This window comes from Dromaius novaehollandiae, chromosome 7 (assembly GCF_036370855.1).
Source record: "Dromaius novaehollandiae isolate bDroNov1 chromosome 7, bDroNov1.hap1, whole genome shotgun sequence".
Lineage (NCBI taxonomy): Eukaryota > Metazoa > Chordata > Aves > Casuariiformes > Dromaiidae > Dromaius > Dromaius novaehollandiae.
Window position 1 is genome coordinate 38,622,138 of NC_088104.1, and position 16,670 is coordinate 38,638,807.

General features: G+C 40.0%; 1 protein-coding gene across 7 annotated transcripts in view; it reads right to left on the reverse strand.

The window, feature by feature from the left end:
* PARD3B (par-3 family cell polarity regulator beta) overlaps positions 1-16,670 on the reverse strand; it is a 432,959-nt gene that overhangs the window by 228,007 nt on the left and 188,282 nt on the right. For all 7 annotated transcript variants that reach the window (XM_064515264.1, XM_064515263.1, XM_064515262.1 and 4 more), the window contains 2 exons: positions 12,615-12,706; positions 2,707-2,793 (listed from right to left, as the gene is read on the reverse strand). In XM_064515264.1, coding sequence (XP_064371334.1) covers positions 2,707-2,793; positions 12,615-12,706 — 179 coding nt within the window. The remainder of the gene's footprint in view (positions 1-2,706; positions 2,794-12,614; positions 12,707-16,670) is intronic.

The following is a 16,670-nucleotide window of genomic DNA, read 5'->3' on the forward strand; positions in this document are numbered from 1 at the left end:
CAATGAAACCAATATAATCTCCCAAATAACTGACAACTGCATGTTTGTGAAGACCTTTTATAACCCATTTTTAATCCACTAAATTTCCATACCACATTAGCATCAAAGACAGATGACCTTTAGAGACCATCTTCTATTGGTTTTACTCCATAAAATATTAATGCATAATTTCCAACTTTGCCAGCACTCTAATCACAAAACAAAAGTCCTGTACTTCTCCTCAGATTCATGACTGCCCCTAATAAAGTCCATTCAACAGATTCACAGCAACCTATTAACTATTTTAAAATGACGCTATATTCATTGTATGTCCGATTTTAAGTTTATCGTAGAATAAGGTTTAAAAATTCATATTTATGTCTAAAGCAATGTACTTCAAATGAGAACTTGATTCCTACTGAATACTACTTTTCAAAACATCTCACCAAATTAAAAAAACCCATCACATGAAGATTCTCTTGCAACCTGTGTTACCCTTTGCTAAACAAGTCAGAGGGACAGTGGTGGTGAGAAGCCCTGGCCATACTGATGATAGAAACATCCAACTAGCTGCAACAAAAAACTAAAAACACTAAGACCTAATTAAATATAATTAGCTGAAGATATAAGCTAATAAAAATAGGTAAATTAAAGCAATTACAAATTAAGTCAGTTGCTATAACCTCCACTAATCCCATTGTGCCCAGATGCTACATCCATGTAACGCCACAGAATCGCCCACTGGTCTGAAATTCCTTATGTGCACTGCAGTATCTGAACAAGTGGCTTGAGTTAAGTATACTGTGGCTGTTTGAACACATCACTCAATTACTTTTATTTTATACAGTCTCAATTTTAGCATTATTTTAATGCACTTTTTAAATTTAATTTCCTGTTTTAATAATGTCAAAGTGCAAAAGAAAGGGAAGAAATTATTTCAATTAGTTTTGTAGTTTATATACAAACTAAGATTTTGTAAATTAGTAAGGTGTTTTAACTACCTCTAGAAAGAACTTTGTTCTACAACAGCACGAAGTCTGTTATAAAGCCAGCATTACCTTATTAGAAGATAACAGTTTACAACTGAAATACCAGATTGGCTAGTCATGACCAGTGTGCTCCCATAAATTGGACCGTATCATTAACAGAAACAAAAGAGGCTCTTCTGTACTTTCTCATGGTTTGATGAGTTTAAGTTTATACATTAGTCTCAGGCTTGATTAAGTAAGAGGGATAAGTGATTCAAGCCACTCTAGTACTTCTACAACACAACCAGTACGGTTCCGCCAAACGTCATTAAAATTTCAAGACAACTGGCTAAATGAGTGGTTTGTCAAAAAAAAAGAAGAAAAAAGCTTGCACTAAGGCACTCCCAAAAGCATTTGTAAATAAGGATATATTAACATGCACACAAAATAGACAAAGTAGGTCAAGGAGCTCCACTGTTTCTTCATGGAGATCTTTAAAAGGCCCACACAACGCAGCGAGACTTCAGTACAGCAACATATTACGCTGATAAAAATTACTGATTTTAATATTTGTGATTTTATCACATCTTCTACCTAAGGGTCTAGAAAGGCACTACACACATTTCTAAAACCTTTATGGCACGCCTGCAACAGAAAAGACTATTGTCTCCATTTCATGATGGGTAACAAACCCAGGGTGCCATGCTGGAGGCAAGAGAGGCAGCCTGCAACAGGGCTGAGGACACTACTTGGACCTCCTCAATTCCCATCCCAGACCAACTTTCTTCTTGAGCTAGGGATGACGTTTTGCCAGGCAGCAGGTGTCATCTGCTTTCCCCATTGGAAATAAAACATTCTGCAGGAATTTGGGTCCACCCACAACCTCTGATCTTGCCGCGGAGACATTACACACACACACCTCTACAAGGCAATCAAATCCTTCTCATTCTCTGCCCAACTTAAAACATGACAAGTAAAGAAACATTTAAGGATTAGACAATTTCTACATTTGCAATGATAATTGGCTTTGTCTTACAGTCAGCCATTTTACTATACAGTGATGTCATTTATGGCATTGGCAATTTCCCATCTCCTATTCAGGACTGCCAGTGTCAAATTAACTCTGGCTGAATCTCTGTATGTCAAATTTCAGCCTAGAAAGAATTTTTACATCTGAGTTACATAGCTTGGAAAACAGTTATAATGAAAATGCTGACACAGTCTTAACTACAGTACATCAATATGAGCATGCTGCTATAATAGGCTTTTGTGATCTCAAGAGACTATGTTAAATCATTTATAATTAAAGTAATTGTATTGTGACAAAGGAAAGTTCATGGTATAGTACACATTTTATAAATGCTATACAACCAGATCTGAAAGGTGGCTTGAAAAACTATGGCATGACCAGGTGATATGCCATTAAGAAAGGGCCTGGGAAGAGAAATCCAAAGGGAGGGTGGGAGGAAACACACACACCTCTACAATTACATTAGTCTACAGGAATCTGGTTTACCGTTCGGAGAAGAAAAGCAGAGACAGCTGAAGGGACAACAGGCCATACAGGGGTTGGTATTGTCTTAGTGTATAACTTAGAAAAAAAACATTTTGGTAATGGAAGACAGTGTCAAAGACTCAATCATCCATTTTCTTTTAAGCGTTTGCTCCTCCCCAGGGTTTCAAAAGACATATTTTGAGAGAACCACAGCTGAAATCCTTTCGTTAACATACTCCCAAAACAACAAGGAAACCATCTTACCTTCCGCTCAAAGATGAGAAAAATGGCACTACATGTATTCCCAGGGGTCCACCTTCTCCAGAAATCTCCACTATTTTTGTCATTTCGCTAAAAAAGAGCACAGGGAAACACAGAAAATTCTGTGAAGCAGCATATGAGATGTTAAAAATGTTTGCCATTTGATATAATAGCAGAAACACAGCCAAAGGATATTAGGCTCAGAGCTGACTAACACATATAAAAGATGATGAAATGTAAAATGGCTAACAAATTCTTTGATTTTGCAGATTAGGATTTGTGTGCCTTGAATAAGAAAAAAAAGACATCAAAACAAACATTTTCCTAAGTCAATCCTTAAGTTAACCAGAATAAACATTAGTACTCACAGCTATTAAGCTGAGAGAGACTTCATTCTAAAAATATCTGCTTTTAACTATTCCAGCTGTTGAGAAGAAAGTAACTTTTATAGCTTCAGCTTCACATGAGCTGCTTCAGCCAATTTCCCCGCACAGACAAGTTATAAACATGATCATACACGCCCACACGTCACCCATGTCCTTACGGACATCCAACAAATAAGCAAACTAGCCAAATTTTATTTCAGTATTTATTCTCTGCCTCAGCTGCATGCAACCCCACTGACACACAGAGAGCAAAACCGAGGGAAACGAGAAGGGCGACTGCGCTCGCTGCGGGAGGCAGCTCCCTTCCCCAAACACCACCGTCAATAACCTCGGCGCTGGCTCGGGCAGCGCACCGGGAGCGTTGCCGTTTCGTGGCCGGGCTGTTCCAGCTTCCGCAGAGCGCTTTACACTCGCAGCCTTACAGTGACCTTCACTCAATTCTGGGGGATGGCGATTTGAAAAGGAAGGCACTGAAACTGGCCTGGAAGCTCTAAGGGAAGGGGGGGAAAAATGAAAGAAAAGAAATTAAAAAGTTCCTTATTTCAGTAGATCAAATTCCTACTTTCTGTGCTGATCTACACTTTCCATAAGCCCTTCCCTCCCCACCCGAAACAGCGCAGACACCAAGGAGACGGCGGGTTAGTAGCCAGCGGGGGCCGGCCGGGTATTCCTGTCGCGTCAGGCAAACCCCAACCGGTTCAGGCGACACGAAGCTCTGCCTCGGCCCCGCCATGCTCAGCGAACACGCACGGTCGCTTCACCTATCGCCATGAAGCGCTGGAGATGGTGGCAGTGCACCGGCTGCGCCCGGACGCGGGAACGTGCAGCCATGCCACGTCAGATGCAGCACGCGCACACGCACCCCGAAGCTCTCGCTCCAGGAGAGGGGGTCCTGGAGACGTTCTGGCACTGCTTTTCTTATAAAGTAACAATTTCTTTTTAAGAGCCTTTATTCAGTTGCGTAATGACTAATCAGAAGCAACATGGCCTAGATACCATAATTCTTATCTCGCTCAGCTAAATACCGCACAAAACTGGAAAACAAGTTTATATCGTTTTCTTTCAAGTTCTTTTATAATTTATTCTTCCAAGTAGGCTGCACTGGAGTCAATTTAGATTCCATTAAAATGAAATGGACAGCGCCTGAACAACAAATCGTCACTGATCCCAGCGTAAGAGATTTTTATATTACTATACTGATGACATAAGCATTATCAATGGGCAAGTCTATTCACTGAAGTTTTCTTTCCTTTCTTCCCCTCCCTTCATGACTCAAGCAGGGAATTCCTGACAAAATGTTTGTGTATCTTCCAGATTTTTAGTTAATGTATTTTTTTCTTGTGAAATTGTTCAGAAAAAGCTAGAGTCTAATCAGGATAGTTATCAAAAACTCAAAAAAACCCAATCTCCAAAAAAAAAAAAAAAAGTGTGCAGGAAGTTAATTCTTTTTTCAGCTTCATTTTCTACTTCCTCCAATTCTCTTATCAGTAGAGAAAAATTATAATTAAAAGGCTACTTTTATTATAGCTTGAACTTGTTTGGAACCGAAGTGCACCAGGGATTCAAGCAGCCAGCACCTACAGATCCAGAAAATAATCAAAAGTAGCAAACGGGTTTTCATTTGTACAGGGAGAATTTAAATAAATTAATAAATAAAAATGAAAATTGTCCCCAGATAACCCTGTGTTGTTTAAGTACCCCAGGGAAGAGTTGTCTTCCTAAATAACTGTAATACAGAACAGAAATTTTCTGAGGGCAACCATGATAGACAGCTTACCTGTCATCTTAAATTAAGGTATTTACAGCTATAAGCAGGCTCAAAGACAAAGGAAATATGAATTTATTTTTAAATCTAACATAAAACCTACACACTAAGAAAACAGGATTTTTTCTGCAAACAAACAGCACGCACATACATTGTGCATTAGGGTTAAAAACACCGTGACACACCCTAGAAGTTACAGAAACATTAAATGCCCAGAACAAGAGTACACTCTATATATACAAAAAAGTTCTTAAAACTATTTTTAATCAAAAAATTATGCCTTAGGATGACTTTTCTTTCTCAAATAAATTTGATTCAGTCACATGTGATAAGAAACTGCCCCTCAGAAAAGCATTAATAAATTGTAGAGGACTTGCTTTGTTTTTACATTTTACCAACGAAGACTTGACAGCTAAACAATTAAAAAGCAGGATATGTGGGGCTGGGGTTTTTTTGTTCAGAAACTCAAAGATTAAAGGCTTGGAAAAATCTGGGAGACAACTCATCACGCGGTCAGCGGGCCTCACCTGCCCCAGGCGCGGGGGGACCGCCGCAGCACACCGCACCGCCCCGCCGCGCGCTCGCCTGCCCCTTACCCTGCGCGCCGGGGCAAAACTCAACACGTTAAAAAAAAACTCACTCCCAACAAGAAAAAAAGTTACCTTCTGAAAGTTAGTGCAAAATCGCACCACTGCCAGCACACTGCCCGTCCTACGAAGGCAGCCTACAAAGGCCCGGGCGGGCGGCAGGGAGCGAGGCTGCAGCGTGCCTGGGCGGTTGCCCTGCGAGCATCACAGCGCCTTCTCCAGGTACAGCCAGGGCTATTTCCCCGGAAAATCCTGTCCTCGCTGGGTTCCCAGCCCAGTTTCTACACGGTAAGTACAGACAGGTCCTTACAGCAGTCAAAATAAAGAAACTTCTAAAAAGTGTTTATTTCAGTGAAATGTGTCTGGACTCCAGGGTTCACCTCGACTAGACACACCGCACTTGAGCTTCTCCAGATGCACGCTCACGCCTCCCTTTCCCTCCGCTGCACGAAACCGTCCTCAGAGGTCTCGGCAAAGAGACAACATCTGCTAGCATTACCTGACTCTTGTCTCCAAGACCGCAGCTGACGTTGTGCTATTGATTTTTAACCTGAAGAAACTATCATCATTTACTATGTAAATTCTTTATTGCTTGATGTTTATTGATTTCTGCCAGATTCTTCACAGTCTATCACGTTTGTCAGGAAGGCTTGCCATGCATGTTGTTAAAAATGTTGACAAGTACAGTTTAGCAAAGAGAGAGAATATGTCTGCACGTACATGCGGGTATGGGTGTAGTGAACATGCACAACAGTTCATTTTCAATACAGAAAGCAAAATTTTTAAATGGACTGCTGCATATTTGGAGTAATTAATTAGGTAACCTGATCTTCAGACTGACAGTGCCCCTGCCGCCAAATACTATAGCTCGCTCCTCCTGAAAACAATACTAGGAATTAACATCAAATATACAAAGCGAAAAAACTGTTAGCTAAAAAAGGCTATACAAACTTCCCACTAATACCAAAAAACTAATCTGAGCCACTGAACTCACTGATGCTTAAAAGGGACCTCTCTCCAGAGAGAAATGATGTGTGATTTTGGAGCAGGCTTTTGTTCTCTAAGGCGCTTTGACCTTCCCAAATTACTAAATGCTGGGAGGATCTTGGTAGGATTTCTCTTGGGGAACGCAACTGGTGGAGCCTGTAGTGGATTAATTGCTTTGCAACTCACTGAAGACAGTACTTCCCAGTCTCTCCTGGAAGAAGCTTCTTTCCACATGGGTTACCGGGCAAAATCTGTCATCATGTGCATGTCACAACAAGAACCTACTGGCTGAGTAAACACAGATCAAATATTTACCATTCCAATGGCTTATTCTTTTGCCCTCTACCATTTTAGCTCTATTCAACACTTGCACGCAACTCTGCAGTCCAGGCACAACACAACGATGCAACACTCTCTGAATTCCTCACACATTTTTTAGGAGAAGGCACAGATTAGCAAGCTGCTGGATCTGAAAAAATCTCTTCGCCCAGGACATCAGTGCTATCCTTGCAAACAGAAACATAGATCTGCAACTCTGAACATGCTTTGTGGCGTTTATATTGACCACAGCCAAGTAAGAGGCAAAGAAAATGTCACTCAGATGTGGGGAGCTCACAGATAAAAGTTACTGAACTGCTCTTCCTTGCTTGCATTTCACGAGCACCTTCAGCCGTACCAGCCTGTGTTTATGCTCTGTAAGAATAAAGCATCCATGAACGCAGGCCACTGACTTTTGGTGGAAAGCACAAGGTTATTGGCAATATCCAGGTACCACAGAGCTTTTTAGAAAAAGAAGCACACACAGTTTTATCCAACAAAGAGGGTGATGACCATGTACTTACTTCATATATTAAAACAGTGCAGTTGCTGATGGTAATATGATATCTGTACCCTTCTTTCCAGGGACAACAGAGACAGCCTTCCAGAACCAGCTCAGCAGTGGGGTCAGAAAAGCACTATCCTTTTTTCTTTCCCCTTTTAAACCAGATGCTCAAAGCTCTGACCAAAATTACATGGAAACCATAAAGGAGAAACTGGAGCTGAAGGTGCTAGATAGGGTTAATACAATGAAAGACATGAGGAAACCTGAACGATATCTAGATAGTGATGGAGAGCACACTGCAAGGAGAGCAAGAAGGCAACTGAGCATGCAGAGTCGAGAAGGAGCTTTCCAGCCAGAGTGGAGCTGAGGATACTGCTCTCTCTTCTAAGAGAGTGTCTTTACTAAGTGTCTTTCAATCATTACCCACAAAGTTTATATACTTAATATGGAATAATGCTGGAATCCTCCAATTTCAGGTTTGAAGAGGTAATCAGTCCTCCTCTCAAAACAAAAATGCGCTAATCTAGCAAAGATGTCACTGAAATCCAGATTTTCCCTACTAAATTTAACTCTCATGAGATCAACTATCTAAAAATTTAGAGACAAATCACACAGCCTGCAGGCAACAGGGTCCCCCTTTTCTTCGTAGCAAGTTGCTCCACCTCTGTTTCTGTGCTGTAAGACCAATGCAAAACAGAGAAGGACATAAGAAGGTTTAAAAAAAAAGTAAAAAATGGAGAAGGAAAAAATGCTGCAGTTATGCTTAATTATGTATCTACAATGGTTAAACCAAGGAACTGCGACCACCCTGACCTCTGCTAAAAAGAAGTGGGAAGATAGCAAAACGGAGCATAATGAAAACACATAATGAATTATCTATGCATAAAATACTCTCTGACTTCCAACTAATCCACTGCTAATAAGCTAAACATCCACTTCCAAACAGATTAATGTTTACTGTTCCTTACCACAGTCATTTTTACTACAAAAACTCCTGTTAAACAAATTTTTCAAAAACAGTATTTCTATTTTGTGCAAAGGGATTGAATTCTAGGGGTCATGACAAATTTCTACCTGACTTCTGTACAATATTGACATCCCACTATTACTTTAAAAATCTTTAAGTCCTAGTCCAGAACAGGAAGTTAAGCAAGCAAAGGTACCAAATTTTATACACAGATGGTATTAGTTTCGTTTCACTTATTCCAAACATCACCTTTATTAGGAAATCCAAAATTAAAAAAGAAATCACCTTCAGAAGTTGCAGGAGAATTGTCGTTAGTTCTGCCTTTATTTATTCTGTTAACAAAGTGCCAACGACGCAACATTTAAAGACTCTTCTCCAGCAAAGGTCAGCTCTCAATAAAGCAAGTTAAGACTTCCAGACGCCTAAAGGATAACATCCTGAAAAGTTTTCCAGTACTTTTATAGTGAAAGAGAATTCAGGTAGGGAAGCTTCCTTCTGATTAGCTTCTGAATACTTCTTCAAAGTCGCCCACACTCCTATTACTCTCATTTATTTCATTTACTTAAGGTGCAACCTTCTTATTTTACCTACTTAAATCAATGAACTGTTTTTCTTCAAATGGAGATTTTCCTACCTGAGTGAGAAATATAAAATGAACAAAGTCTGAAGCTTTGAACTTCAACAGACTAGGTTTCAAAATCATAAAATATTAATCATGATATTCTTTTTCTTCTGCTTCCCCCTGAAATATCCATTATTGGCTGCAGCCAGACGAGAGACACTAACCTCAGACAGGTTGGTGCGCTGATGAGGAGTTTCAGATAATTTGCTAAGGAGTCTAGCTACTATTTTACTTAAGTGCTATGTATCATAATGATCACGAGACTGTATGACAAGAAGAAGTATTTTCTGGTTAAACCAGCAGACAGTGGTGGTTTTCTTCTCTCTTCCATAGCATGGAGCTCACAATCAGACTGAAAAATTAGCTTCATTAACATCATTTAACTTAACATGACATATTTAAATGAGAGTTAATGGCCTGTAAGAAATCATGACTTGGTGGTCCATCATGTCCCTAATGTCTTTGAAATACAACAAGGGACCCCCACAAATTAGTATTATGAATAATATTTTTCCAGAAAGAACAGTGCAAAAAGAACCAAAATAAATCTTACAACGTTGGCTTGATCATTTGTGGGAAGAACTGTTTTTATTAATAAAGAGGCTTATAACATTAATTTATTTAGATTCAGTTAAATTAAGATTCCAGTAAGATAGATAGATGGTCTCTAATGACTGTTTCACTATTTTTTCTTTCAATTTTACAAAAGTATTTTCTCCATGAAGAAAAGTTTTAAAAACAGCTGTTCCCTTTTTCCTTTTAAGGAAAAAGTCATAGGCAAGCACAATCACTGCCTTAACATTTATATTCGTTGACTTTTGAAATCCTAGTAAGCTTCACAGAAACCAATTTCCTTTGTTTGACAGAATTGTATTTTCTGCATTCATTCTAAATTCACTAAATTTCAAGAAACTAGAATATATTACAAATAGATATATTTGAATATATTTCAAAATGTTGAGAAAAAAATTCCTCATACTACCCATTTCAATACTTGCAGGCAAAAAAGTGTTTTTAAAAATCTCAACATCTTCAACATAGGATGTATGGGCCACATATATTTTACTAGAATTACTTTACTGGGGTTCTGTATTTAAGGAAACACTGCTCTTTTCTCTTTGTTTTGGTTTTTAACCAATATGTTCTTTCAATGTATCAGTGTGGATCCAGATTATGATGACTCATTAGATCTCTAAACAGAATTACAAGCAATGCAGAAAGGTAGTTAGGAATACACTGTTCTGGCCCCTGCACCAGCTTTTCCTCTGCTCCCCGTTTGTTCAACACTTTGATGCTCAGTCGTCAGTTGGGTGGGCCACAGTCTATATTCTTTATCACTTTTCCTTCCATACTCCTCCAAGATTGCAGGATTCACCAAAAGTCATACTCCTCCAAGATTGCAGGATTCACCAAAAGTCATAAGAGATCTATAGACAATCTATTCCTTTTATTGACTGTTACGTGACATGCCAGAGAAGACACTTCAGACATTAAATAAACCTGAAACATATCACAGAGATCTTATTCATTGCCAAAGTTTCCAGTGACACCACCAGAATCAGGATACAGAGATTAAAGCAAGGAACATTGCAAGCTCCTTCTGAAGACTCCCAAGTGTAAACAACAACTTGGATAATTTTATAAGCAACAATATGCTCTCAGAAAAACAGCAGCATAGGTCATAAGAGGACTCAGATGATCTAAAACACACGAGTAAAAACATAAAGACAACAATAAATAGGAGCATAGCATGAGCAGAGCTTGATTAATCCCATTAACAAATTGACAGATCAAAAGACATTAAAGGAACAAATGAATGCATATATTTGGTCATGCATAATAATTACCTCAGGTGAAATAAGCTGTAGAAGTCTTTAGCTACATTCCATAAAGAGAAAGAAAAAAAACATTAGCAACTAAGCTGCCTAGGTTCAATACCTGCGTGATGAACACTAATCAGTTAGTGCGTAGCTTAGAGACCCAGCAGGTGCAGAGAGAGCTGGAAGAGCACTCCAATTCTTTTTCATGACGATACCATTCTAAAAACACACATCGGTTTCAGCAGGCACATGAGAAGAAACTAGAAAATGGCATACAAAGCAGGTGATAAGGAGGGCTCCAAGAGGGAGAAGGAATGCAAACAATCAGATGGATGAGTTCTCTCTGAAGAAATGAAAAAGATATGGGATGATGACATAGAAGACAGACTAAGAAATTAACCATCTTGCATGGGAGAGAGTGATTTTTGATGTGCTCAAAAAGGAAAGGTGATATTTCTATCAAAACCATGGCATGGGCCATGTGAAGACCAAAGTTAAAGTCCCTGCTCTGACTTCCCTGACAGACTTTGGGCATATAATTTCATGCCTCTTCCCTAGACCCCTTTTAGGTAAAATGGGAATACTAACATTTCTGGTTTGTGCAGAGGTTTGTGGGGATAAGTGCTCTAAGATATGCAGTGTTATGTATTGCATCGTTTTTATTTATACTGTTTTAACAAATGGCTATAATAAATTGCAGAATTATAGCAAATTATTAATTGCCTTCACCAAAATTGAGAGTGAAATTAATCCGATTACATCATCTTTGTTGTCATGCCTAAGTTTCCCATATAACACTTTTTACCTTCATTATACAGTGTGCTGTTATAATACTACTACAGTCCTGCAACAAACACAACCTAATGGACATCAAAGAATTAAATTCCTTTGCCTACTCTAAAAGGCGATGCCGGTGCAAGACCGAAATTTAGGTTCATAGTGGGACAGGAGAAAAGTAGCCACATGGAATCACTAACTAATCGCTAATCTAAACTTGCCAGATCAAATCCTCTATTACTTCCACTGAGGATCTTACTGCCCCGCTTTGTGATGCTATACTGCAACCTGTCTTGTAATTGTGGTTTAATGAATATAAACTGCAAAGCTAATTTTGTTTCAGTTCAGCCCATCACAATTTTCCTCATCATTTCTGGGAACAATGAACCCCAAAGCTGAATATTAGATCTGTTGAAAGCACACATTTTCCTTTTGTTTCAGCAGTGCAGCCATCAATTTCTTTCAAACTCAGATCATACAGTTTAACTTTCACTCAAAATTTGGACCAGACAAAATAAAAGGTGATTCCCAATCTGCCAATGCAACCACTGCCACCTCCAGTTATAATAACACTGGCCATCACTGGTCTGGTGTAAATGAGGAGGGGAAAAGGATGCATTCAATCTAACTTCCCTAGTGAAGCAATACACAGGGAAATATTGGAAATATTGGTTATAACTTTCACAGTGCATACACTTAGAATTAAGATCTGCTATAGAATACAGTGAAGAAACAACCTTACCTTTCAAAATTGGAGGTGACATTTTAGCCAAAAAAGGTTGGTTTAGGATCATATGGTTGAGCAGTTTGGTTATTTATTGAGATATAAGAACATCCTCTACCTTAGACATTGAACAATTTTGCAAGATTAATTGGAACACAAGAAAGACCAAAATATACAATAGTGTATATTAGCAGCATCTCCATATACTACAAACAGCACAAGTCAAAATCATTCATATTCATCAACCAGGGTAAAAGACTATCGTGTGCAAATAAATTCTTCAGCATGTGAACTGAGTGCATTTTTAGGATGGGAAAAGGGACGAGGAGGAAGAGATCATGATGATGATGAGCACAATGCAGATTCACAGGTGCAGCTGCAATGAGAAGCCAGCCTTGCCTTGCATGTTGATAAAGCCTGCTGGAATCAGCGCAGAACAGAAGGTGCTCCTACCTGACAGCGAGCCGGGCCCTCTGCGACGCCAGCAGCTCTGGGGGTCCAGGGAGGGTCATCTCCCCATCCTCAAAGGACAGCTGTGAAGTACCCTGTTGAGATTTCAAAGTACACATTCTGAAACTAATTATGTATTTGTGCATTTAAAACAATGGCTGTATTAAATTTTTGAGTCACTACTTGAGAGGGAAAACAAGTCGCAAGTAACACTGATAGAGACCGAAAGGTCTGTCCTGCATGGAGAGTACATGGCGTGACATTCACGGAAACAGAAGGATATCTACAGTCGCTCTCCTCCTGACAGTCCCACCATGCTTCCTGTGATGGTCTGATTTAGGTATGCTTGAAGGCCATTACCAACACTTGTTGGGGGGCTGGGGGGGATGACATTTTGTATTGAGGCCATGTATTATGAGCTGCCTTTCTCCCTTCTCCCTCTACCTTTACACGGCCTGATGGGATGTTCAGAATCTCTCAGTCCATGGCGAAAAGGCAAAGGGAGGGATGAAACCAGCCGCAGGCCCATCCTAGACAAAGAGGGCAGGCCACTGCAGGCCAGGGCTCCCCTTCTCAGAAAGCTGCTCCGGACGGCTTGTTTCCCAGCAAAACAGCCAGTGTGGAAAGGGGCAGGCAGCCTGGAAGGGCTGTGGAGCACCGCCAAAAGCCTGAAGGGTAGGGAAGACTTTCAGCTGGGGCCTCAGGTCACGAGCTCCACAGAGGTGCAGCAGCTACAGGCACTGCCTCCTCGCCTGCCCACCTCACCTCCTCCCCCTCCTGAGGCACCCTCGTGCCTACGACAGATTCCCTAGTCCCAGATAAAACCCAGTAACTTCTTCCATTCTTTCCACCCCCGAGCAGCAGCTCTCTGGTGAAGACATATTTTCACAGTGACTTATCAGAAAGTGAAGTTATGTAACCATTTGACCAGGCGCTAAAATACAGTGCACACAGGGACCTGACGTTAATACTAAAGCTCTCCAAAACTATTATTTAACTTTCTTTTCCTGATCCCTAGATTCTTTATGTTTGCATTTTTTCCATACGGGGAGAGGGGAAGAGGTACCAATGAGATAAGACCACTGTCAGCAGGTGATATATTAGCTTTAATGTATTGTACTTCATTGTGACTCTCACGACAATAATGTAAACAGAGTAAAATCTGTAACAAAGACCTTCTCTGGAGAGGTCACTTCTGCCAACTCTGCAACAGGAATATAGCTGGAAGACATAAATCTTCAGCTGTCAACACACTAAGAGAATTCAATTCAGAGCTTGATCTTACATAGATAAAGCCTCAAGTTAATAATTAATTTTTTTTTTGTTGCAGTGTCAGTTTTCCAGCGTACATTCTTACCATATTAAGCTGTCCTAAGACAAACAGTAGAAATATTATAAATTAATTACAAAGAACAATGCCAGCTAGACAGGTAATTTCATTCTCAGTAAGAACTTTAAACTCTACGAGAAACTGTGCATTAAAACTTCACATTTCTCTGAAAAGCTGGCTCTACCCAGAGAGATGGCTTTAAGAGTTTTGGCATTTTCAGTCCCTCAAATATTTGTAGAACTTATTTTCAGTTTATAAGCAGCAAGACAGTTTTCTGGATTTTTTTTGTTTCTTTTTTAAAAAAGGAATCATCTTCAGCCTTGCAAGCAAACCGATGGACTGCATGTCAAGCTGGATTCCCTTGTGGTTCACACACCACCTATGAGCTTCTGAACCTATAACAGTGGCAACAAATCTCTTCGCACGTTAACTGGAACATAAGCCAGAGTTGGCTTCTACTACATAGCCAATACAGCTCACTGAAAGCTAATTTCTGTCACTAATGGAAGAACTATCTCAAAAAAAGTGTATGGAGTAAGTGCCATTTCTTCCAATCACTTTTGACAGTAGAAACACATGTCAAAGAGCAACTCTTGTTATACCACGTATGTACCACATTAACCTTACAAATTAGGAACCCAGCCTCAAACAACGAGTTAGCAATAGAAATCTGGCACCCCATCTTTATGTGATGGCTTCATCTTACGAAAAGATGGAGCCTTGGTACCAATAGATACCAGAAGCAGACAAACCTCATTAACAATTATTCCCTCCTTGCAACAGCTAACCTTCATTACTGAAATGAAGGTTAATGAAATTAATTAATGAAAACATTGGTGGTGAAAAGCCTCTCCTTTTTGGAAGGCTAAAAATACAGCCAAGCCAGAGGCAGATTTTGGGGTTGCAGATCACCTAGGCTTTCTTCTCCTCCAAACACTGGCTGCAACATAAGGCTGCTCAGTGCATGGCACTGAACTTGCTACTCATGCCACAGCGTTGCTTGGCTGTCTTAAGCTTCCCTTGCACCCTACAAAGCTCTGCATATACTATATTATTTCTGTTTCAGAGTTTTTGCATTACTGATGTTCTTGCTTTAGTGAGGCTACTTCCATAGTCCTCCTTGGCCCGCATTTCCTTGGGAAACAGATTTGACAGTAATGACATAAATGCAGATATCAGAATGTGATTTCATCTCATGTTTCTGTTGACACAGATTCACAGGCTTGAAGCCACGAGGGACCATTTTTGATCAAAAAGTCTAATTTCATACTTGGAATCCAATTTGTTTAGTCACGCAGGACAATGCTGGTAAGGGCACAGTTACACTCTCATGTAAGTAAAAGGCCCTTACGAAAAATGGCAATCAATTACTCTCTTTTCTGCTCCATAACAAGACAACAAGCAAGAAATAAGACAAGCAAGAAACGCCTTCGTTTACAACACAGATTGAACCTGGATAATAGGGTTATGATGGGTATTAGGCATTTAAGTTGGATATTAGGGGTATTAGACCGTCGGTGCAGGTCTTCCAAAACAGGTTAGAAAAACAGTCAGGAATGTTTCAAGGCGTGTTCACTCCTGTGCCAGATAACAGCCCGGCCTCGCGACGGTCCGACGTTTCTATTGTTCCATTAGATAAAACTTCAGCGAGGAATTAGAGGATGGGATTTGGAGTCCATTACTTCAGCTACCGCTTATATTTTCACTCAGTGAGGTATTCAAGTGTAAAAGCTCCTAAACAGAAGTTATCCACTACAGACCTGGGAAACCCCGTGGAGGGGAGCTCAGGGCTGCAGCCCCCATCCTGCACATCACCGCCTCTTTCGGCTGTCTTTTGATTTAAAGACACGTAGTGCTCACTCGTATCACGGATTATCACATGCTAAAACTAGTTAACATACAGCCAGATATATAAATTTAACTGATCGAGGAGACGTGAATTATAATACTGAAATTACAATCTAGCTCTCTGAAAGTGGCAGAGCGCGCCAGTACAGTAACAGTCACTACGAAGGGGCGCACACTAATTCCTTCCGCACCTCGGCATTGCAGTACTAGTGCAGTAAACTCCCGCCCAACTACGAGAATGGTAGCAAGCCAACGATGTAAAAAGGAGGACACAAGGAGAAGGCAACAATCCAGTACACACAAAATTCCCAGTCTCTTGGAAATACTTGAAAGACTCAGTGTCAGTTTTTCAGTAGTAGAAGAATTAATGACACTCCAACTCCCCAAACGTGACTCAGGTTCAACTGACAGTGTAATACAACAGATTTGCAGTTTTCATTTGGGAAATATGAATAAAATACTAAATGGTATGGTAAGAATAAAAGTCAAGAAATCATATGCATCCAAAAAAAGTGGTAATTTTTTAGCTTATTTTCATAGAGATAATTGGAATTAAACAGTTTTTTAGTGTTGCAAAAAGCATATCCTTCATGTTAGGACTGAAACAGAAAAAAGGGAACCTATCAGAGTAACAGACCTCTACAAACAACTTTAACCCAAATGCTTGAAAAATTCTCATATTCTTTATGTGACAGCTCTCAAATTAGGTAAATGTGTATGCCTAACAGTCAAAGACCACCACAGTACGTACCATCAACATTTTCTCCTCTGCGAGCATACATAGTCTTCCCAATTCAGCAGTCAGCACGGCAGTAGATTAGGCCCAACACCAAATAGGTTGGAATCAGTCACGGAACTTATTTCGGTTAGGGATTAGGAGA